Raw genomic sequence first — 24,874 nt, 5'->3', positions numbered from 1 at the left:
ACCTACAGAACAGATGTCGTGGGCACTAGGCATGTGAATCAGTAAAGATGGAGAAGTATAGAAGCAGCATGGCCTAGTCTAAAGAACATGGGCCTGGAAGTCAGAGGACCAGGGTTCTAATCATGGCTCCCCCACTTGTCTGCTGTGTAACCTTGGGCAAGTCACTTAACCCCTCTGTTACTTCAAATGTAAAGTGATGAGTAAGACTGTGAACCAATTCTGTCTCTTTCAATTTGCTTGTATCCACCCCAGAGTTTAGTACAGTGCCTGGAACATAGTAACCACTTAAGAAATACCAGTTATTGTTATTGTTGTTGTTATTTATTGAAGGGCAGAGAAGGCAGAATTAAAGCAAGTGAAGCGGGACTTGAGGTGGAGAGATGAGGCAGGTGTTTGGATTTCCACCAGCAGCTTTCCACAGCTCAAGCACAGACAAATTTTCCAGACAAAATATCTAAAATTGATTTAGAGATTAGGCCATTTAGCCTCCTCAGGCCCTTCAAGATCGAACCACATTGTTGATGTTTTTTTCTTCAACCGTTAGTAGCTTTCCAATTTTAATGTGAGACTTTTTTACTGTATCTAGAAATTTGGAGAGGATTCAGGCAATATTTCACCCTGGATTATTAATACTCGTAACATTACATTGCTGATTAACTTATGGTGCAAAACAGTGAGCATGTGCTGACCCATAAATAAAACATCTTCCCAGAAACAGCCCACAGGAAGGCATGCAAATGCTTCTTCACTTGCTGTGCGGCTTGTGGTGAAAACTGGGTAATGTATGGTTTGTGGCATGCTTTGTCCAGGGACTGCAGGCTGCAGGGCCTCACACTCCCATCCTTGAAGCGGCCTGGGCACCTCTACCTCTGAAGAGGAAGGTGAGTGGAGGGTTACAATCGGGAGTGTGGCAGAGGCCTTTAAGGAGGGAATGTGGGCTCAGAGGGGATGAATAAACACCGGCCACTCCCTCCCCCAACTTCTTTCCTCTAATTTGATGAGGCTGGCACGGTGGGAAGCCTCCGCAACCTCCACAACGAGGTAGAGGCAGGTGGAACCCCAGGGAAATCTTTAACACCACAGCCAACAGAGGCTGTCCAACCTGCTGGCCTTCCAAAACTTGAGGAAGGAGTGACTGGGGTTTATTTGTAGTCGCTGCTATCATGCCATCATCTCCTCATTTACAGCCATATCTTTGTCAGACAGCACCACACTTTGTTCCAACTGAGTTTCTCCTCTTCCCTGAGGGGGAACAGGTCCCCTCAGGCCTGTGTTTCCCCTGAGTCTCCCTACTCAGCCTCCTGAGTCCTGGAAGGTGGCAGCGGCTGGCCTTCTGAACCAAAGAGGAGGAGTGGCCCTAGTGAGGAGTGACAGTGACATCTCACCTCTACCCAAACCAGGCCTTCTGGCCCAGAAACAGCACTGCCAGTGGTTGCCTGGATATGGTGTTTGTCATGAATCCAGTTGGTTGCTCCCATGTAAACAGCTGTCCCCTCACTGTCCCTCATAACCCCATCCCTCACTTTTTTGATCTGTGGCTCTCAACCAGATTATATTATTTCGTTTGCAGCTTTTTGGTGCATGAGGCCTGGCCACCCCTGGATTAGCAGTTCACTTCTAGCCTGCCCCAGAATATGGTCAGTGGGGTAGGAGGTTTATGGTTGTGTGGATATGGAGAAGCCGTCTTCAGAAGCAGACCCGTAGGCTGGAGAGCATCCATGTACTGGCACAGATCTGCTAGTTCTTGGCAGCACAAAACAGTATGGAACAATGGATTCCCCATAACTTTCCAGGCAGTCGTCACCTTTGGCCTCAGAGAGAAACTTCTGTTGGAGTAATCAAGCATTAAGAACCAAGAATCCACTGCCATTGCTTTCTCCCAAAGTGGCACCAAGAAGGTCTTCTATCCCATACCGATAGGGTGACCCCTTCCATGTCTCACATCCTCTCTGTCAAAGTAGAAGCCACCTAAGTTTCTGGTGGGTCAGTCGGCCACTCAGTCAATTATATTTATTGAGAGCTTACTGTGTACAGAGCACTGTACTAAGGGCTTAGGAGAGTATAATGTAACAGACACATTCCATGCCTACAATGAACTTGCTTTAGGTTTAGGTTGGACATCCAAGTAGTGATGTCTTGAAGGCAGGAGGAAATGCAAGACTGCGGAGGCAAGAGGTCAGGGCAGGAGAGGTCAATTTGGAAATGATCCACACAGATGTTAGTTGAAGCCATGGAGTGAGTAAGCTCAAGGAAGTGGTTGTAGGTGGAGAAGAGAAGGGGACCCAGAACTGAGCCCTAAGGGACTCACACAGTTTAGGGGGTGGGAGGCAGAGGAGGAGCCCACAAAGGAGACTGAGGAGTGACCAGAGAGAGTACACCTAAGGCTTTTAATGATAATGTTGGTATTTGTTAAACACTTACTATGTAACGAGCACTGTTCTAAGTGCTGGGGTAGATACAGGGTAATCAGGTTGTCCCACATGAGACTCACAGTCTTAATCCCCATTTTACAGATGAGGTAACTGAGGCACAGAGAAGTTAAATAACTTGCCCAAGGTCACACAGCTGACAAGCTGTGGAGCCGGGATTCGAACCCATGACCTCTGACTCCCAAGCCCATGCTCTTTCCACTGAGCCACACTGCTTTTCCAAGCTTTGTCCTGCCCCTCCACCATCTTCCTTCCAGGGAAGTACCTAATAGGCTCTAGCATCCAGGCACACTAGCAGCAAGGTTAGAGAAGCAGCCTAGCCCATGCAGGTTTGTGGCCCTTGTGCAGTTCTAGGTCTCTGAGTAAATTTGCATAAAGCACTTAAGTTGGTTCTGTCTTTTGGACAATGAAAATTTGCTTTGAAGTCCCAGTGTAGGCATTCTCACTGTGTTCATCCTACCTGAACATTATAAGAACATTGCAGTGCCTTTAATTTTGGCCTCTTTACTTTTATTTTTTGCATTTGTTTAATATTTTACAGTGGAGAATTTGTGTGTAAGAGCCCTGCTGTGCATTAAGAATGTGATCTCGAGCATCCAAATTATTTGGCCTGGAGCTTGGTGACAAGAAGTGTGGCTTTATGGAAGGAGTATGGGCTGTAAGCTAGACTGTAAGCTTGTTGTGAACAGTGAATGTGTCTGTTCATTGTTATATTGTACTCTCTCAAGTGCTTAGTACAGTGCTCTGCACACAGTAAGCACTCAATAAATATGATTGACTAAATGACTGATAAGAGCATGGGCCTGGGAGTCAGGGTTCTAATTCCAACTGTGCCACATGTCTGTTGTGTGACCTTAACTTAAGTCACTTAACTTCTTTGTGCTTCACATTCCTCACCTGTGAAATGGGAATTAAGACTGAGAGCCCCACGTGGGACATGGACTGTCTAACCTGATTAGCTTGTATCTACCCTAGCACTTAGAATGGTGCCTGACACTTAGTAAGCACTTAGCAAATACAATTTTAAAGAAGGTGTAAAGTTACCTGGAGTTTGGTGAAATGCTCAGGAATGAGTTACCTCAATCTGGTGTTGTATCAAAAACTAACTGAGATTCATCTGGCCTGATAGTAGTTGTAGGAATAATAATAATATTTATCAAGAGACTGTAGTTGGAGCAGTATACAAGCACTGGAAAAGAGTACATAGGTGGGAAATAGACATCGAGCCTGTCCCTCAAGGGGCTCTCGGTCTATGATTATAAATTGGGATGAGGACTGGAGACAGACCCCTCGGTAGCAATGAAACAAAACTAAAACTGCATAAGAGGAAAGGACAAATACATAATTGCAAAACAGAAACAAAAATAGGAAGGGAGCTGTGGCTGAGGAGCAGAATTTCAGGTTCCTCATAAAATAGCCATAGCCCACAGCAATGGCTATTGCAACCACTAGCCTTCCTGAGGTCTTATGGAGGCCATCTATTGCAGCTGCTGTTCTCTTTCCTGCCAGGATGGGAAAAAACAGGGCAGGCTGGGGTCTCCTTGATGGTGCCGAGGGAGCACTGCTGCCAGTTCCTGTGGAGGCAGAATGGCCGGCGCACGAATCGTGCCTGGTGCAGAGGTCCTTGGGAGCATAGGGGGAAGGTAGTAGGCTTGGCCATGGTGTAGATGGGCCAAGAGCACGCAGGGAGGCAAGGCTCCAGTTACCCAGGTTTGGCTCAGCCACGGCAGAGATGGTCTGATGGTCTGAGGTGCCTCAGCAGCAGCAGCTCTTTACACCTAGCCCAGCATACACAGAGTGTGCACAGATATTGTGCTCAGCGTGCCGGGATGCACAGAGCATCAGACAGAGCATGCTGGGTGCAGGGGCCCCTGGAGGGGTGGAGAGAGAAGGGAGTTTGTCAGTGGCAATGGATGGAGGCTGAGAACATGCAGGGAGGTGAGGCTACACTTACCGGATTTGTCATTTGGCCGCAGTGGAAAGGGCCGAGAAGGCACAGCAGTGGCTTTGCCTGATCTCTCCCACAAGTTTCCAATATATTCATTGTACACACAACAGGAAAATCTGTTTAACGCAGAGCAAATATTTTAAAAGATGAGGAACTAGATACTGAAATATTTGTACTTATGTAAGATTCATGGCTGGAATTTCTCCCCATAGCAACGTATTTTCCATGCTGCATCTCCCAAGGCATAGTCTCCGGGCCCCTGAACAGGCAGTCATCCACACTTTTTTACACCAAAAAGCTCTAGTAGAAAGTCCAGACAACTAACAAATGGCATTTTCTGATCAGTGCCTGTTTGCAGTAGTTTAGCTTAGGAATGAAGGTTCTAGTTTTGTTTCTTGGCACAAAGCGGATGCCACTTCAAAGTATTGCAGTGAGAGGGCAGAGAGAATAGAAGAGAGGGGGAGCAGTTTTTAGGTCCGATTAAGTTAGGATTAAAGAGACAGAAAATATGAAACTAAATAAGAATCCTCTGGGGCCCATCTTGAAAAGACTAAAACAAAAACTGGAAGTTTTCCAGTATCTGAGCTTACTCTTTTAAATAAAAGAATGGAGCATTTTTAAAAGGGCCTAAGGCGGAAAAACTACTGGATGGCCCAGACTCGTGATATCAAAAGATGTTTTTAAAGGAGAAGGAAATAAATTACAAATTACATTTCAAAAGGGGAAAGGAAAGGAAATGCAGTTTTGGGGGGGAGGGTTAACGTACTTTTTTTGTTTCAACTAGAGAACTTAGGGGAGCATCAGGAGAAGTACTGATTGGTGGGACTGTTTGCGACCCCACTAACCATCTCATGGGCTCTTGAGCTCATTCATTCATTCAGTCAGTCAGTCTTATTTACTGAGTGCTTACTGAATGCAGAGCACTGTACTAAGCACTTGGGAAAGTACAATATGACAGTAAGCACCGACATTCCCTGGCCACAGTGAGTTTACAGTCTCAAGTGAGGGGGAGACAGACAACAATGCAAATAAAGTTACAGATATGTGCATAAGTGCTGTGGGGCTGGGAGGACGGAAGAACAAAGGGAGCAAGTCAGGCTGATGCAGAAGGGAGTGGGGGATGAGGAAAAGTGGGGTTTAGTCTGGGAAGGCCTCTTGGAGGAGATGAGCCTTCAATGAGGCTTTGAAGGGAAGGAGAGTAATTGTCGGATTTGAGGAGGTAGGATTGAGGAGGGAAAGCCTTTCCAGGCTAGAGGCAGGACATGGTCTAGGGTTTTTGAAGACAGAAGAGATTGAGACACAGTGAGAAGGTTAGCACTAGAGGAGTGTGCTGGCTGTGCCGTAGGAGAGAAGTGAGGTGAGGTAGGAGGGGGAAAGGTAATGGAGTGTTCTAAAGCCAATGGTGGAAGAGTTTTTGTTTGATATGGAGGTAGATAGGCAACCACTGGAGATTTTGTCTCCCCCGATTAGACTTTAAGCCCATCAAAGGTCAAGGACTGTCTCTATCTGTTGCCAATTTGTACATTCCAAGCACTTAGTACAGTGCTCTGCACATAGTAAGCACTCAATAAATACTATTGAATGAATGAATGAATTTTTGAGGAGGGGAGTGACATGTCCTGAATCTTTCTGTAGAAAAATGATCCAGGCAGTGGAATAAAGGAAATAAAGAGTAGGGAGAGACAGGAGACTGTGAGGTCAGCAAGGAGGCTGATGTAGTAATCCAGGCAGGATAGGATGAGTGATTGTATTAATATGGTAGCAGTTTGGATGGAGAGGAAAGGGTGGATTTTAGCAATATTGTGAAGGTGAGATCTACAGGATTTGGTGATGTATTGAATATTTGGATTGAATGACAGAGAAGAGTCAAGCATAACACCTGGGTCATAGGCTTGTGAGACAGAAAGGATGGTGGTGCCATGTACAATGATGGGAAAGCCAAAGGGAGAGTAGGGTTTGGGTGAGAAGATAAGAAGCTCTGTTTTTGATGTGTTAAGTTTGAGGTGATCGTAGGACATCCAAGTAGAGATGTCTTGAAGGCAGGAGAAGACGCGAGCCTGGAGAGAGGGTTGGAGATGTAGATTTGGGTATCACCTACATAGAGGTGGTAGTTGAAGCCATGAGAGTGAATGAGTTCTCCAAGGGAGTAGGTATAGATGAAGAATAGAAGGAGACCCAGAGCTGAAACTTGAGGGACCCCCACATTTAGGGGGTGGGAGGCAGAGAAGTCCATGAAGGAGACTGAAAATAAACTGCTAGAGAGGCAAGAGGAGAAACAGGAGAGGACAGAGCCAGTGAAGCTAAGGTTGGATAATGTTTCCAGGAGGAGGGCATGGTCCACAGTGTTGAAGGTAGCCGAGAGATCGAGGAGTATGGCAAGAAGGAGATTGTTGGTGACCTTTGAGGGCATTTTCTGTGGAGTGAAGGGGACAAAAGCCACATTGGAGGGAGTCAAGGAGAGAATTGGAGGAGAGGAATTTGAGACAGTGGGTATAGTCAACTCAAGCAGTTTGAAGAGAAATGCTAAAAGGGAGATGGGGTGATAACTGGAGGGAGCTGTGGGGTTAAGGGAGGGGGGTTTTTTAGGGTAGGGGAGACATGGGCATGTTTGAAAGCTGTGGAGAAGAAACCATTGGAGAGTGAACAGTTGAAGATAGCTGTTAGGGAGGAAAGAAGGGAGAGGGCGAGAGTTTTGAAAAGATGCGAAGGAATGAGATCTGATGTGCATGTGGAGAGGGTGGATTTTGAGAAGAGGCAGATATCTCCACTGGAGATACTGATGGAAAGGATGGAAGAGTTGAAGAAGGGGCTGAAAGGGGGAGGGACTGAGAAGGGGCAGAGGTGATTTTAGCAAGTTCACACCTGATGATGTCAATATTCTTAATGAAGTAGGTGGCCAGGTAACTGGGGGAAAGGGATGGGGGAGCCGGGAGGTCAGGTGGCCTGAGGAGGGAGTAAAATGTCCGCAACAACTAGCGAGGGTGATGGGCATGGGTGTCAGTAAAGATAGAGAAATAGTTTTGCTGGTCAGAGGAGAGGGCAGAATTAAAGCATGCAAGGATAAACTTGAAGCCAGCAGCACTCTGCAGCTCGAGCATAAGAGCGAAGGAGGTGGGCTGTGCAGGAGATTCAAGGCTGAGGGGTAGTGGTACAAGATCAACAAAGAGATAGGGGAGCGAGTGAGTTGAGTTCAGTAGAGAAAGTGGCATTGAGGACCCCTATTTGGTCATCAAGGGTGGGTAGTTTGGGGAATGGAGGCTAATTAGGGCATGGTGAATTGAGAAGATTGGATGGGGTCCAGGGATTGGAGATCTCTGTGGGGGAAGAGTAAAGATATATGGGGAGAAGGTGTGGAGGAAAGGCTGAACACCTGCAGTCCCCTTTTTCTTTAGCCCAGACACCTCCCCGGTAAGGTAGGGCAAAGTTTCAAGGATAAAAGCTGTCCCAGAATCATGAGGGAGTCCTGTGAATTCCCAGACAGGGTCTGACCCTGCATTAATTGGCCTTAAGAGACATTGCTGTTTTTAAGCCTTGAAGTATCCCAGGACTGACCCCTTCATATTTATAGCAGAGCATCTGAACTCTTGGTACCTGAAGGGTTTGGCTGTTTGTTTCCATTTTGCTTCAAGGGTCATACCAAAATCAGGGCCAAGCTGGAAATGCTCCAGGAATGCTAGGAATCTCTGCGAAACCAATTCTGGATAGTAAATGGACACAGCCATGTGGCCCTTGGTGTCTGCTGCTGAGGGCCAGTCTATCTGGAGGCATGTAGATTGTAAATCGGTAGAAGGCTCAGGATTCAGGCAGCGATGTGGCTCCAGAGAAGCTCGGGTTGAGCTCACTTCTTTTTCACAGTTCTAGGTGGAGTACATTTCAGAAGAATATATGTGTGGATCTGAATACATATCAAATTTTGCCATGAATTCAGAACATTTGGGAAGGTTTGGCTCCAGTTTTCCAAAAACCTTTGCATTCGTGTTGAAATAATTCAGTAAAAATTGCAGGCCTGACTTGGAAATTTCCTGCGGATATAAAAGGAGTGAAAGATTTGTCTCTCCAGTGCAATTTTGTATTTTATTTGTATGTGATCCACTGGATAAAATGTAGGAGGGTGGGTCAACCTGGAAAATAAAGTAATTAAGATCACCCTCCTTCTGAAGCATGAGAGGAAGCAGAATTAGAGAGGGCCCCAGGGGTAGAGTCAGTTCCACAGATGGTTGGTGCATTTTGCATCTTGAAATGTTGAGGAGTTGAAATCCTTCAAGATGACATGATAAACGAATGATTTTTAATGGCTACTGATTGTTCGTCTCTTAGTTTAAATTACAAGATCTCCCGATCTTCTGAGCAGCCACTGTTGACAATCAGTGGTATTTATTGAATGCCTACTATGTGCAGAGCACTGTATAACAGAGTTGGTAGACATGTTCCCTGCCCACAAGGAGCTTACAGTCTAGAGGGAAAGAAAGGCCATAATAAAGATAAATTATGGGCGTGTACATAAGTGCTGTGAGGCTGAGGGTGGCGTGAATATCAAGTGCTTAAAGGGACAGATCCAAGTACCTAAGCAATTCAGAAGGGAGGAGAGCACCAGGGGACCCCAGTCTCAGCAGCCAGGGCCTTCTGAGCTCCTGGGAGGGTCCATGCTACCTGAGGTGTGTCATTCCACTCACCAACCCGGAACCCTCTGCCCAGGCCCCAGAGATGGCAAAGGAGATGAAATGGGAAGCCTCAAGTATATTTTCTTTTTACTTTTAAAAAAAAGGACCAAAAATCAACCCCCCAGGGCCAGTAGCAGTCTGAGGCAGAGGCCACCCTGGGACCAACAAGCAGTGAGATCACTGCCCAGGCCAGGGGGGCTACTACTGAAGGGGGCAGGTACTGGGCCGGCAGCAGTTTGCATCGTTTGACCAATGGGGCAGCCTGCGTCATGTTGCTATAGTTCAACCCCTTCTTGGATGCTCAGGCAAATTCGTTCACCAACCAAATGCCACCTATGCAAATTGCACCCCTCACAAACCCCAGATCCTTAGCATGCAGACATGAAGTGAGAGCCATAAAAGCTTCCTCTTTGCTGTCTACCCATCGCCCCATCCTTTCCTTTATACAGTCCTTTCAGTTGCAACAGTAATAATAATAATAATAACAATAATGTTGGTATTTGTTAAGCGCTTACTATGTGCCGAGCACTGTTCTAAGCACTGAAGTAGACACAGGGGAATCAGGATGTCCCACGTGGGGCTCACAGTCTTAATCCCCATTTTACAGATGCGGTTACTGAAGCACAGAGAAGTTAAGTGACTTGCCCACTTAATGTTGGGTCTTGGGAGAAAAGAGGAAAGTGGTGAAAAGTGGTGACAGAGGAGGAGAGACCAGAGCATCCTCACCTTTTGAAGCTGATGTCAAACATTCCCCCTCCGCCGCAAGCCGGGCCCTAGGCCTCTCATAGGAACTGGAGGGAATGAGAAGCAGTATGGCCTAGAGGAAAGAGCACAAGCCCAGGAGTCAGAGAACCTGAGTTCTAATTCCACTGCTCTGTGTGACCTTGGATGAGTCATTTAAGTTTTCTGTGAGTCAGTTACCTCATCTGTAAAATGGGGATTAAGACTGTGAGCCCTATGTGGGACAGAGACTGTGTCCAAACTTATTATCTTGTATCTATCCCAGTGCTTAATACAGTGCCTGTCTAGCACATAGTAAGTGCTTAACAAGTACCTGTCACCCATCGCCGGGGATGGAAAATCTGAGTTTACATAAAATTTATTCCGCGGGGTGAATTGAATTAGTTATTTAGTTATTTAGACATGACAAATCGGCCTTCCCTTTTTGGGAGAAATATGGTGTTAAAGCTTCCCTAACGGAAGGAATTTACTGGTATGTTACATGTGGCCGGACACCTGAGCCCACTTATCATGTACTCACAAGGTGGTGAGGCGGCTGGATTCCACCTTGTGCGCGCCCCACCCAGGAGGAATTCGCCTTTGCATTAAATACACTTAGGCGTTAAATACTAATGAGTTACATACACTTACGAATTACATACACTTATGAGTTACATACACTTATGCGTTAAACCCAGTGTTTAACCTATGTGTTACTCACACTTGGTGAGGCAGCTAGCTCCCACCCTGTTCACGTCCCTCTCGGGAGGCACCCACTTAAACATCAAATCCACTTACGTGCTACTCGCACTTGGCGAGGCGGTGAGGCGGCTAGCTCTCACCATATTCACTTCCCACTGGGGAGGCACTCACTTAGACATCAAATCCACTTATGTGCTACTTGCACTTGATGAGGCAGCTAGCTCCCACCATGTTCACATCCCACTGGGGAGGCACCCACTTAGACATCAAATCCATTTAAACGTTACATTCCCATGTGAAGCGTCTGACTTCCAACCCCACGAGCGCTCAGCAGGACGGGACACTCACCCATCCCTCGGCTTCTCACTTGGTGCAGGCAGATCGGCCTTCTCACGCTCTGGACAGAGGTGACCTGCAGGGAGCTGCTGCAAGTCCCGTTCCTCTGTACAGAAGGTTAGAGGCGGCAGGTATTTATCACCTGTGCCCTTAGGCCATTCCAGCTTTCGGCCTCAGTTTATCCAATCTCTGCCCTCCCCCCTCCTCCATTCCTAATTTGATTGGCACGGGGGCGAGGGACACCTTCTGCATTCCCAGCTTGGGCTGTCCATCTGGCAGTTTTGGTTGTGGGGGTGGTATTCCACCCTCACTTCCTAGTTCCACCTGCTGGCTCAGGAGGTCACGAGATAGCATTTGACCTTGAGATGGTCGGTACCCCAGGTCATCTTGGGACAGTACCCCCCCCCCCAAAAATTGCAGGGGGTGGATGGTGCTCCTTCATTCCCCACTAAGCATAACAATTGAAAGAGGTGGTACTTGGATTTGTGCTCCTGTTTGTTCAGGTGAGTGATATTTGCTTGAATGTGTGACTGTTTCTAAATTGACATTTTAGGGTGCTAGAATACATTTTATACATACTACTTCATATAGCCTTTATAGTATCTAGAATCTATGCAGCCATGCTTGTCTGTTTTGTGTTATGTTGCAAGGCACACCTTGATCCAGGGAAGATGTTTTCAATGGAGAATTGGGCCGTTTCACCCCTGTGAGCTCTAGTGAGGTGGCAGTATGTTGGCACTCCTGTGTCCGTTTCCTTTTCTGGAAATGAGAGTCTGGTGAAGATCTCAGTTATGTCAAGGAAATGTGGAGCTGGAACAACACCCTTTTTCTAGCTTTATTAATAAAATTTATTTTATACGAATATTTCCCCCTGAGCTCCAAGAAGATGAGTAGGTTAGACACCCCAAGAGAATTGAGGTATTCCTAGATATTTATGCTTTTGTATTATAAGTAATGACTTGATTCTTAACTGTGCTTATTCTTTTTATAAGTGTTAGAAAGGAAGATTTCTACAAGACAAAGTAGAGAGGAGCTGATAAGAAGGGGAGTGCTTAAGGAATTGCCTGATCAAGGTGAGGAAAATAATCATAATAAGTAAAAACAATAGTTCAAAACTTAATTTGTGGGTGCTTAATCCCATTTTCTACCAATACATACTTTCTGTTAATTAGGGGTGCATAAGGAAGTGAATGATTCATGTAGAGAACCTTTTTCACTCTATTTTGTCCGAGTGATCTGGAAGAACATCTGAAATGATGGTGGAAGAAACTCAAAACTTATTACATCTCCAAGCCAGTCATCCTGTGTCATTGTAAATCAAAGATCTACAAAGGTATTTTTAGTGGGGAGGGAGAGAGAGAGAAACCCAAATCACCTCAGTACCCTTTCTTCCTCCCATAGCAGCTCCAAGCACCTTTGTAGGAAATAGATTCCATTTCTTAAGTAAATTTAAATGTTTCTCTGGTGTGTCTTCCTTAATTCTCATAGCTGCAAAAAATGGGATCTACCCAAGAGAAGCTTAGGAAAGAGCATGGGCCTGGGAATCAGAGGACCTGTGGTCTAATTCCTACTCTGCCAGTTGCTTGCTGTGTGATCTTGACCAAGTCACTTAACTTCTCTGTGCCTCAGTTTCCTCAACTGTAAAATAGGGATTAAATACCTGTTCTCCTTTCTACTTAGACTGTGAGCCCCATCTTGGACAGTAACTGTGTCCAACCTAATTAACTTGTACCTACCCCAGCACTTAGAACAGTGTTTGACAGGTAATAAACATTTAACAAATACCATTAAAAAATACCAAATAGGGGAGAAAATTCCACATATTTGCCATGTCCTGAACAGGTATAGGATTGATATTTTCTTTCTAAAGGTAGTTAAAGCATGGAGAAGAAATGCAAATTGAGCCACGCAGCTTCCTTTACTTCTTTTTGGGTTTCTTAGCTCATTTTTTTGAAGAATGTTCCTTCGCATTCTTTTGCTTGCTTGAGAAGCTGCTTCCTCATACTCATCACTGCCATTGGCTCCTTCCGTGTACTTTTTTCTCTTCTAACTGCCGCACTGTCACCTATCTACTATGTTCCTCTGTTCCCCAAGGCAGCAAGAGGTCCTGTTCTTAAGAGCAAGAGTTAGAAGTTGAGGCACACATAGAGAAGTTCTGACAGAAAAAAATATTGACTTAGGTGGAGTTTATGAAGAGAACTAATGATTCCTTTTTCCTCTCCCATGTAACTAACTGATGAGCAGTTGGCATTTCTCTAGTGCCTCCTCCCTCTTAGCGCTTTGTCCTCCTGTTTCCTTATTATTGTTTAGCAGAATTGTTATTGAAAGGGATGAATTGCTATTCATCTTGAGTTTACTGTATTATAAACAGACTTCTTTACCCAGCTGAGCATATTGCATCTAAGAATCTTATAGCGTTTTCCAAACCAGCTCTGTATGCATCTGTGCCAGTGAAGAGCCTGATACAGTGACCTTTCCCATGGCCACAGTGTGTAAATAGGAAATCAGGGAAATCCTGTTCAGTCCTGTCCTCAGTGCTTGGTCTTAGGACAAAAGATCATCTCACACAGTGTAAGAATACTGAATGAGCCAATCATTTGCTTTCTTTGAATTCTCACAACTTTCAGTTCAGTATTATTTGAACTTGATCTCCCCACAATAATGGACTGATACCTGAATTGAACTTCAATTACTTAAAACATATTTTCCACCCTTTTTCTTTCTTGTATCCTGCATCAGGATGTAGGAAAGGAAAAATGAAAGGCTATCCTGAAACCATAGAGAAGGGAAGCAGCATTACAATTTCTAAAATAATCTCCAAGCATATTGCAGGCAGGGTGCCTCTTTTGAGGCACTGGGGAGGGAGAACTTTTCAGAGGGTATATCATGTTATACTCTGAACTATTTTTTCCTCTGGGATATAATTCTACCAGGAACTTCAGAAACATGAAGAAAATGGAAAATTTTTCCCTTTACAATTATTTGGGGTTTATTACTTGAGTACAAATCAGAATTTAAGACATTTTCTCAATCCAAATAAAAGGTTGTGGGTAGAGGGGTATAAAGCTTTATATGTTGAAACCCAAATATGAAATAGCCAACTTCAGAAGAAATGATTTTCAGTCTACATAATCTATGGAAAAGTCTTAGATCAACTCTTCCATTTTAGTGAGAAGGCTTTATTTGCTTTGTCTTTCCCTTAGGCTTTGGCAGCAAAGCTTTAAAAATACATAGCAAATTAAAACAGGTTTTGCCTAAGAATTATGTAAAAACCTACCCCACTGATCAAAGATCCAATACTGCTGAATTTATTTTCTGTTCCTTTGCACCGCACATATCTACTGTACTTATAGTCCATATAATTACCTAATGCTTGAAAGCTTCCTCAAATGCTTGTAGTAAGCACTGACCTTTCCCATTTTCCGCCAAGTGCTTGAGAAAGTAGTTTTCTGTCATCTCTCCAACAACAATAATCTTGACAGTTTCAATCTGTTTTTAGCTGTAGCCAGAACTTGGAAGCCGCTCTTCACTACTTAGTTAAAGCCTCTTCTTTTCTGCTGATGAAGGCTCATTCTCTCTCCTGGTGTTCTTGACCTTTGCAATACCTCTTAACATGGCATGGCTGTCTGTTGGTCTACACAACTTGCAGTATAGGCACTTCTTATTCCATCTTTTCACTCGTTTCCCTACCTTGCTACTTATTAACCACCTTTCCTTTGCCTCGGGGATTGCTTCCTTCTCCCTTGTCAGGAGTGCAGAAGGGAAGCCTACATGATTCCATTCTCAGCCATCAAGCCACTTCACAAACACAACTTTCTCCCACACCTCCTTACCTTTAACCCCTTGCTTCCTTCTTCACCTTTTCTCTGACACTGATAACTCCTCCAGCAGCTGCCCTCTGGCCGTCTCCTCTTGACCAAATATATTTTCCTGCTCTGCATTCTTCAGCTGTCTACAGAAGGTAAAGAGATTTGCAAAATGTACTGACCGTCTTCAACCAATGACTGCTTCTCTAGATGACTTACATGTCCAGAAGTTGTAGTAGTTTCCTGGCCATTTTGAGCTTTTAATTTATCATGTTTCCAAATCTTGCTGAAACCATCTAGGCTTCACCAGTAGGTGCCAACTCCATGGAAATGGTGGTGTGCAATTGCCCCTACAGCTGTTCAAGCTTTGCACATGCACCGTCTTTGATGAGACCTGATCGTTTCCAGTCAGGCCAAAATTGTAGCTTTCTGGCCAGTTAGCCCTCTGACCCCTATCCTCTCCCAGGCCTTGTCTCCCATCTCCATCACTTAAAATAAAAGGTTGTTTCCTTTGGCTCCTCTCTTACTGAGATCCTCAGTTCTACTTCCACCTTCTCTTTCCTGCCAGTACTTCTCTGTATTCTCTCCCCCTCTTCCTATTGCAGAATAGCTCCCACTTTTCAGTGTGATATTTCATGACTAAACTTATACTCTTTCACTGTTTGTGTTGCTGTTTAAAGTTCCCTAATTGTCTTCTGATCGCTTTAATAAATGGTGTTTGTGCTTCTAATCCATATTGCAACTCTTCTCTCTCCCAGCCTCCTGCTATGTTTTTTTTCCATTTCAGCATGTCACCATAGTCATTCCTTCCTTGATAGTTGGAGCCATCTGCAATAGCTTTATTTATTTTACAGGTCAAAGTAAATACATCTTTTCACCTCACTGACTCTTTTCTCATGTCTCATGTGAAAATACACTTTTTCTTCTTTACCAGAACCACTTATATTTTTGCTCAAAATTTCAGCCTATTTAACCACCACAAAGAAATTTGGGGTTTCAATTTTTTTCTTACATAATTTGTCTGAAAAAGACAATTTGTTCAATTCATAAAAGCTGCACTGAAGACTAATACTGTTGTTTCTGGATTTAGTTAAACCTGTTTCCGCACAGTTCAGTTCACAAGTTAGGGCAGATAGATCCAGTTCATTTTCATACTGGGGACATTTTAAAAATAATTTTTACCAGAGTAAATTTTATTGAACATTATTTTCCCCTTTCCCTATGCCAAAATATGTTTCTTACCCCGTTTTCATTACTCCTAAATCAGTTTTCTTTCATCTTAGTTTTGAGATATTTTGACCCAGAGCCATCATGATGCACCTAAATCACAGCAGCCATTTAGTGTAGTGTGAATTTACAGAATCGCTAGGGCGAAATGATGACGTGAGAGTGAGAAACTTTTAATTTCCATTTATCTTTAACTAAAGGAGATTACTGTTTTGCTTCCCTTTGAATCTGAAGACCAACTCCTAGTTTCTTCCACATTTATGACATCAGCTTATTTATATATAAGATATTCTTTAAATTTATTCAGCACCCAAAATAGCATGAGATATTCACTTGTGAATTATGTAACCCCCTTTTCATATCTGTTTACATCAGAAAGCCAATTATTCCAACCTCAGACCTCCCAAATTCCCCACAGTGGGAACTGAGGACAGTTCAGATAATAGGAAAAGGTTTGGATAATTGGACAACTGTCTGATATAGCCAGATCCACTTATGTTTGTCTATCCAAACTTTTGATTTTCTAAACTAACCTCCATCCCAATTAGTTCAGATAATTACTTTTTATTGTTTCCAGATGTGATGAGAGAGGAAAGTTATTTTTTATCAATATAGTAGTTGCTTTAAAACTCTTTTTTTACGATTTTAAATTAATTTCTGCTTCAGTCCTGTTAAGACAAGTAGTTTTAATTATTGGACCAGGATATATTGCATTTTCCCAGAATTAAATGTACTTGGATGTTCAGGAGATTGTCTGTAATGATTATTTTTAAACTGAAGCTACCAAAAAGCTTGAAAATTAAAATCCATTTATATCTTCAAATTCACCAATCCCAAGCAACAAATAAGTAATCTCTTTAAGTAGCAACTCCTTTTCTTTAGTAATGACGGTTACCATCATTAAACCAGGGACTTTTGTGGCTTTTTTTTTAGTTTTCTTCCAACATTTCTGGACTGTCATTTGCAAAAGCCATATCAAGCTCTAGGTGCCTCATTTTATGAGCCGAAGTTCTTACGTCAGTGAATTATTACATAAGATTTGGATGAACGTTTCTGGATACTGCTTTTATGCAGTATTATAGTCTATCGATCCCTAAAATGGATACAGTAAATTCTTAATTTAACAAACCACGAGGGACCTTAGATTTGTGTTTATTGACTTGAAAAATTCTTATACTGAATTTACCGTAGGAACCCATTTGGATAGATTCTAAAATTTTCTCTAAAATGAAATATTTGCAAATGTAGTGTTTGTAAAATGAAAATGGACCACACTTTGGAAATGGAGTGCTTTTGGCATTTTACTGATTGTCTTCCCAAACTTATAAGTACCATATTTCTTACCCCAAAGTATTATCTGCCAAGTGAGTTTTTCTCCCTTTAGCCCCTTCTCCACACTTTTAAAGTAATCCTCATAACGTCACCTGCAAGGAGCTAACAGTGCTGTAATAGACCCTGACTGGTAGTTTCTTAGTCCATCCCTAGGAAGTCCCTGGGAATAGATAATATCAATCCCACTTTTCAGATGAGGCAGAGAGCTGAGAGGGGTTAGGACAAATAGGAAGTCAGTAATGTAGCCACTTCCTCTAATTTCCAGGCTAGTTATCTGTCAATGAGAGAAACTGTTTTGATTCATCCTTGAATGTCCACTTCCATCTGAAGGGAAATGCCCTCTGTATACCTATTGATGTTTTCCAATGATTATTGGGGCATTCTGGGAGTTTGTTGACCCCTGAATACCAGCAGGAAGGTGAATAAATGAAGATGTGAGGAGGCCCCCCGAACCTGAGGATTCGGCAAGAGTCACATAGTAGCATATGTGTTTGACCCCTCAACACAGAACCTTCTGACTTGTACAAGTATAAGATAGTAAAAGAAAGATAAGGGTTTAGGGAAAGGAGACCTTTGAAATGTTTTTCTCAAGTCACTGTTGGGGACATAAGATGAAGGTCAACTCTCTTATCTCCCTTTCCTCTACCGCTTGGTAAAGTTTTTATTATTATTATTATTTCTTACATTTGAGAGCTTATTTTTTACAAATCACTGTTCTAGTGTTTTGTAGGAAATACTCTCAACAAGCATTAGTGTTTCAGATTGAAGACAGTGAATAAGGACATTCTGGATTCCAGATTTCCATGGCATCTGTCATAATTTCCTTCAGGTTTCCTTGGATATGGATCATCCACATGGGATCTGTGGGCAAGATGTTAGAAATAGTGCAACAGTCAGATTTCAGATTTCTATCTCCTCTCTAATGCAATAATAATTATAATAGTAGTAGTAGTAATTACAACCTTGATCATTGCAAAGGACTTCACTAAGTTCAGGGGTATATGTAAGATAATCAGGTCTTGCCAATGTCTTTCCCACATGGAGCTCACAGTCAGGCTAAGGAGGGGCTGGAGAACAAGTAGTAAATCCCCATTTTACAGATGAAGAAAATGAGACACAGTGAAGTTAAGTGACTTGATCAAGGTCACAGAGCCTGGACTAGAACCCAGGTCCCCTGGCTACCAGGCCCCTTCCACTAGGCCAGCATGTAAGCATCTTTTTTTCCCTACCTGCAATATCACTATTTCACATGGTCATCTGAAACGAGGGGAAAAAAATGAAGATTGAAAATGTTCCACATTTTCCCAATATCTTGACACTTGATGAAGACCAAAAATATAATCTATCACAGAAAATAATAATAATAAAATGAACCAAATAATTCCCAGAGTACTGTGATAACAGAAGTTTAGACCATGACAGAATGATAGAGCATGGGCCTGGGAATCAGAAGAACCTGGGTTCTAATCCCAACTCCACCATTTGTCTGCTGTGTGACCTTGGGCAAAACACTTAGCTTCTCTGTGCCTCAGTTATCTCATCTGTAAAATGGGGATTAAAACTGAGCCCCAGGTGGACATGGACTGCATCCAACCTGATTAGCTTGTATCTACCATAGCTCTTAGTACAGTACTATACTAGTACTTAGTACATAGTAAGTGCTTAACTAATACCCTTCAGAAAGAAAAAAGCCATTATACACAACAGCAGTTTATATTTTGGGGAATATGCTACTAGGAAATGTTCACATTCTCCCACTGTTGTATGTCTGTCTAATTACATCCTCATGCTTTGTATTTGCATTTCAGTCTGTGTTTCGGTGCCTGTTATGATGTGTTTACTGCATTTTCCAGGTTATTCCTTTCCCCCATCCATATCTGAGTGAAAGAAAGAGTCTCGTTAATGTTGGACTTCAAAAATACCTAAATAGCGGAATCAGTACCCAAGAGAGTTTGTGGAATCTTCTTCCCTGAAAATCTTTATAAACACAATAGCTGGATACAGTCTTTCTGGCCACCCTTAACGGCATTACAATTCTATGGATCTCTATCTTTTGCCAAAATTCTTTATGCACTTAGTAAAGTCTCTTTACCATACTTTAAGTACCATACTTTTGATTGATAGGGACTTTAAAAAATCTTAAAATACCATATTGCCAATAAATGGAACATTCAGTTCTTGAGAAAGCTGTGAAGTTAGACAACTAGGTGTTTCTTTCCCCATTTTAGATGGAGATGTAACGGTAAACTTTGAAAATTCAAATGGGCATATGATATCGATCGGCGAGGAAACCATACAGGAGGAAAATGTAGTAAAGTCTGAAGAAGGTAATGACTCTGTGTCTGCGAAAGCTACATCTCTGGAAGAAAAAGCAGAAGATAAGAAAGGTAAACTAAAAGAAAACCCCATGATTAATTTTTTAAGTATAGACCAATGCTCAGAGCCAGATTCCAGGTTTTGGTGTATTCAATCCAATCAATCAATCAATCAATGGTATTTATTGAGTGCTTTCTGTATGCACAGCATTGTATTAAGCGCTTGGGAGAGTACATTACAACAGAGTTAACAGACTTGTTCCCTGCCCACAGTGAGCTTACTATCTAGAGGGAGAGATGGACATTAATAGAAATAAATAATTTATAATACACAGTGTTGTGGGACTGAGGTGGGGCAATTAGCAAATGCCCAAAGGTCACAGATCCATCCATCACTGGAATTTGTTGAGCATTTCCTTTGTGCACAGCACTGTTCTAAGTATTTGGGTGAATATAATAGAGCAAGTAGTGACAATCCTTGCCCTCAAGGAACTTACAGTCTAGAAGGGGAGACAAAGGTTAAAATATATTACAGGTAGGAAAAGCAACCGAGTGTAAAGATATGCACAGAAGGGGTGAAAGGAGGGGTGAGTACCTAAGTGCTTAGGGAGAACAGGTTCGAGTGCAGGGAAAACAGGATGGGGAGATGACCGATTGCATTATCCTTATTGGTTCTGTGGTCAACACCACTTATGAAAGTAGGATGGACTAAAAGAACAGAAGTTGTAACCAAAGCGTCCAAGTAAAGAATGCCCAACCTAACACATGGAGATTTTCGCTCTCTTCTCCATGTATTATAAAGGTAGAGATGACTTAAAAACACCCACATAAAGAGGTCTAAATGAGGCAGTAAAGCAGAATGGGCAGTGGAAGCTGAGAATGTTACCCTTGAATCCATCCTTGACAAACCTGAACTTACGTGCAGCGGTGAGAGGAAGAGAAAGGGCACGAGAAGCAAGAGATTTAAATCAAGTTCTCTCGAGGCCCTGTCTTCCTAGGGCCATATTCTGGAGACTGTCAGAGGCCAGGCACACTTTTGACTTTCAGTTCAACTGAAGTTTGGTTTTGGCTAGAAACAGCTCGCAGACATTGACAGAGGGCAAAGAGACTGTGGAGGCAGCTTCTTAGAGGGTGAGTGAGTGTTGCCTCTGCTGATGCTGAAGTTTCCTGATAATGCTTAGACAGAAGACAGAGAGACAACTATGCCATTACATTCCAAATATTAACGGGGATCCCCCTAAACAGTGACCTTGACAATTTGTTTGCCCAGATGATTCTCAAAAGGATGGCAATTTTTCTCTCTATGTGCCTTAGCACCCTCTCTGTATAACCTATGGAAGATTGGGTTATCCTGTGATTTGCTATTTAGTGAGAAGTCACGATTGCAGGTGCTGTTCAGCACGTAAGCAAAACAGGGCCCCCACCCACTTGAAATCTCAAGTTTCAGAAGTCTGCATCTTAATCATGAAATTCCCACAAAGTAAAGTCTGACTACAGACCAAGTGGGTTCTACTTCTGGCCAGTAAAGATGAACCTCAGGAATAGCAGCTTATTTCAAGTCCTGGTATGCCTGTTTTCCCACTCCCTGCCTTTCCCTAGACCTTTCTCCCACTTTCTGGGGATTGGGTGGCTCCAAATGTGTATTCAAGTGTGCCTTCGGAACAATTGGCCTGTGAGAGGCCAAGCACTATTTGGGAAATGAAACCGCAGGCATTCTTTGTAAAATAGTAGTGTGGGCCTAAGTGAGGATGTAAAGAGATGGAAGCTGACCATTCGGGAATGCTGTTAGAAATGAAGTTGAAAAGCTTTTTGAGGTCTTCAGGTTACCCTCAGAAGCCCAAAGCCATCAGGAAAATCAGAAAATATACATAGAATGAAGTTACGAGAAGTGGGAGATGAAGGTATCCTAACTCCCTAAAATGGTTTCTGTTCATCAACCATCCCCCAGTAGACTTTACAACTGAAAAATAATCATTTGGAAAAGTTTTTAGTCATTCCTTTACCTGGTTACTTCCTAGCCCTTATGGCGTTTGGAAGGCCCCCTTCAAATCCTAGGATATTTTCGCTTCGTGCACTTATATAATAATGACAGTGTGAGAGCAAGAATGAATCCCTTTAAATTAGCATCTGGCTCTGCCGTAGTAATGGAATATGGATTTGTTAAAAAAAAAAATTCAAATAGCATAGAACAGCTCACTGAGATATACAGGGTTATGAAAGAAGTGGAGTTAAACTATAGATTGACATTAACCAATGGAAATTGTTAACGAAAGGTGGGTTTTTTTTAAAGTCCAACTGTCTGATGCTAGCAGATGCTATACTTCAGATCCATCTGCTGTTTGTTTCCTGATAGATGCTTTTCATATCCTTGAAGCATTCCTGTCAGTACATAACGGTGGCATCGCGGATGCTTCCTTGGTTGTTATATGGTGTCAGTCATCCACCTGGCAAATCTTCAAAGGAAATTCCACCCTGACCTCAAAGTAATGAAAAGTTGCTGACAGTTACTATGTAAATTAGAACATAGTTCTGAAAGGAAAAATGGGAGTCCAGCACTCTTCTTAGATGAACATTTATTTTCTCATTCTTTACTTTGGACAGAACTAGGTATTTTTTGTCATCCAAGTAAAATTCTTTGTAAAATAGTACAGTGTGGGCCTAAGTGAGGATGTAAAGAGATGGAAGTTGACCGTACCAGAATGCTGTTAGAAGTGAAGTTGAAAACCTTTTTTTTCCTTTTTTTTTCATTATTGAGATCATACATTAGCCTATTATCTCAGGTTGGTAATGGTCATGAATAAGCACACTGTTTATAATTTCATACCCAGAGAACTCAAAAAATGGGCACAGAAATCTTTATGCCTCCCACATAGGAATCATTTGTTTCCAAAAATTATTCTTTCCTCTGTCTCTTTGTCCTCATCCAGTGGATCCTAGCACCTGAAGCTGCTATTTAGTATTTATCATGTGAGTAATAACAGTAGAAAATAAAAACAAGGCTACTTCTATTGTAAACAAAATAGGATGAGGTATTTTAATAATAATGATAATTATTTTGGTTAGGTACTTACCATGTGCCAAGCACTGTACTAAATGCTGGAGTAGATACAAGATAATCAGATCGGATACAATCCCTATCCCACAAGGAGCTCACAGACTAAGTCAGAGAGAGAACAAATTTATTTCTTTATTTTGATGGTATTTGTTAAGCCTCACCATGTGCCAGGCATTGTACTAAGCACTGGGTTAGATACAATCTAATCAGGTTGGACACAGTCCCTGTCTCACTTGGGGCTCATCTTAATCCCCATTTTACAGATGGAGTAACTGAGGCACAGAGAAGTTAAGTGACTTGCCCAAGGTCCCAACCAATCAAACAATCAGTCAATTGGATTTATTGAGCATTAACTGTGTGCAGAATACTTTACCAAGAACTTGGGAAAGTACAGTGCAAGAGAAATAGCAGACATGTTCCCTGCTCATAACAAGTTTACAAACAAGTAACGGAGTCAGACTTAGAACCCAGGGCCTTCTGACTCCCAGGTTCGTGCTCCATCCACTAGGCCACTATGCTTCTGTACTGAATCCTCATTTTACACATGAGGAAACTGAGGCACAGAGAAGCTAAGTGACTTGTTCCAGGTCACACGGCAGGCAAGGAGTGATTAGAACCTAAATCCTCTGACTCTCCAGACCCATGCTCTTCCCATGCTTGTCTATCTTGAACTCCATCTACTATTTTGAATGCACCTGTCACAAATAGAGCATCCTGATCCCATTCCCTTAAGTTTATCCCTTTTTCTGCAGAACATTAAATTTTGAAAAAACATGAAATACAAATTTAAATTTGGTACTAAGTTCTAGGTATCTGAAATAATTTTTTAATAGAGCTTTCAAGTTTTTCATTTTGGGGACCTTTTGCAACCACTTTGCACCAGGAGAGGAAGGAGCACATTTTCCATACTGTCACCAGGTCTGGCCATGGAAATATCATCCAGCCATGATTCACAGAAAGTTCTTTCCTTCTTTCCCCCCACAGTTAAAGAATAATTCCGTATTTATTTGATTCCATAATTGTGCCCCAAACCAGCCAGAATTTAGAGGATGTGGGCTTGCATGACAACGAAACAAAAGGATAGGTCTTTGTTTTCTGAAAGAACTGAGGGAAGAAGCCTGATTTCTATCCTTTGAAGGTCTCTGAGGATCTCTTGGAGAATTTCACTGTAGCAGCCTCTGCGTTGAAATCTCTCCTGTAGCAGGTTTATCTTTGGCTCAGGGAGAATGTGTTCTCAAGCAGCATGGCCTATTAGAGCATGGACCTGAGAGCCAGAAGGTCCTGGAGTCTAATCCCAGCTCTACCACTTACCTGCTGGGTGACCTGGGGCTAGTCACTTCTCTGTGCCTCAGTTCCCTCATCTAAAAATTGGGAATTGAGACTGTGAGCCCTCTGGGGAACAGGGACGGTGTCCAACTTGATTAGCTTATATCTACCCCAGTGTTTAGTACAGTGCCTGGCATATAATAAGCACTTAACAAATACCAGAAAAAACAAAACGTGTGCAGAATAGCAGACACTGCCATACTGGATATCAGGAAGTCTGGTTCACCTAGTGGATTATGTCAGAATACTACTTCAAGAGAATAGAGGAGGAACCCTGGGGGCATCTACAAGGAGTCTGAAGATCAAGGCACATACATGGGCTTTCTGATAGGAGAAAAAACTCACAGTTTGCAATGCTGCCTTTAAACCTGTGCGGAATAACTTCAGTTCATGAAGGCATGAAGTTAATTCCTGGAAATGGGTTTTCGTTAAAATCCATTTTTGTTCTTTCCCAGTGAAAAGGCAGAGGCCAAATAGTCTTGTCTTTAACACATTTGTCTTTTGTCTTTTATCACCCTTCATTTTTAATCAAATGTGGCTTTAACTCTATGGAATTGTAATTGCAGGTGAGCCAATGCTGGGAAGTTCCCCCCGTGGTTACCTGGAAGTGATTGGCAGATCATACCTCTGGACCCTGAGAGGTTTTTTTACCTTTTCTTTGAGTGAATTAATCCATCACTAAGAAGCTATCTTTTACAGATGCATTTTATGTATCTACAGCTCTCTTTTCCAAGCGTTGGTTTTCCCTTTACCCAACGGCAACTTAATGCATTTTTGGATACTGACTGCATTGTTAGCATAACGTAAACACTTTTAAAAAGGGTCAGAGGGAATTACCATGAGGCTGAAAAAGTTCTGGATGCAAGAAGGGTGTGTGGCCATCCCACAGCAGAGACATTACTTGGTATTGCATAGTGCAGACTTTAATGTACTCTACAATGTCTGCCTTGCTCAGAGAGCTATTGATTTTTAACACTGCTGTTTGGGCTGGAGACCACAGGGAGACTGAGTGCAAAT

At 42.7% G+C, this 24,874-nt stretch overlaps 1 protein-coding gene across 7 annotated transcripts in view; it reads left to right on the top strand.

The window, feature by feature from the left end:
• Positions 1–24,874, top strand: part of PHACTR2 (phosphatase and actin regulator 2) — a 212,020-nt gene that overhangs the window by 147,590 nt on the left and 39,556 nt on the right. For 4 of the 7 annotated variants that reach the window (XM_039911160.1, XM_039911159.1, XM_039911162.1 and 1 more), the window contains exons 3-4: positions 11,789–11,869; positions 19,390–19,548. In XM_039911160.1, coding sequence (XP_039767094.1) covers positions 11,789–11,869; positions 19,390–19,548 — 240 coding nt within the window. Of the gene's footprint in view, positions 1–11,788; positions 11,870–19,389; positions 19,549–24,423; positions 24,499–24,874 lie in introns of all 7 variants that reach the window. The other 3 variants (XM_039911158.1, XM_039911163.1, XM_039911157.1) reach the window with 1 other exon arrangement.

This window comes from Ornithorhynchus anatinus, chromosome 2 (genome assembly GCF_004115215.2).
Source record: "Ornithorhynchus anatinus isolate Pmale09 chromosome 2, mOrnAna1.pri.v4, whole genome shotgun sequence".
Taxonomy (NCBI): domain Eukaryota; kingdom Metazoa; phylum Chordata; class Mammalia; order Monotremata; family Ornithorhynchidae; genus Ornithorhynchus; species Ornithorhynchus anatinus.
The sequence above is the reverse complement of the archived record's forward strand: the minus strand, read 5'-3'. Positions and strand labels throughout refer to the sequence as shown.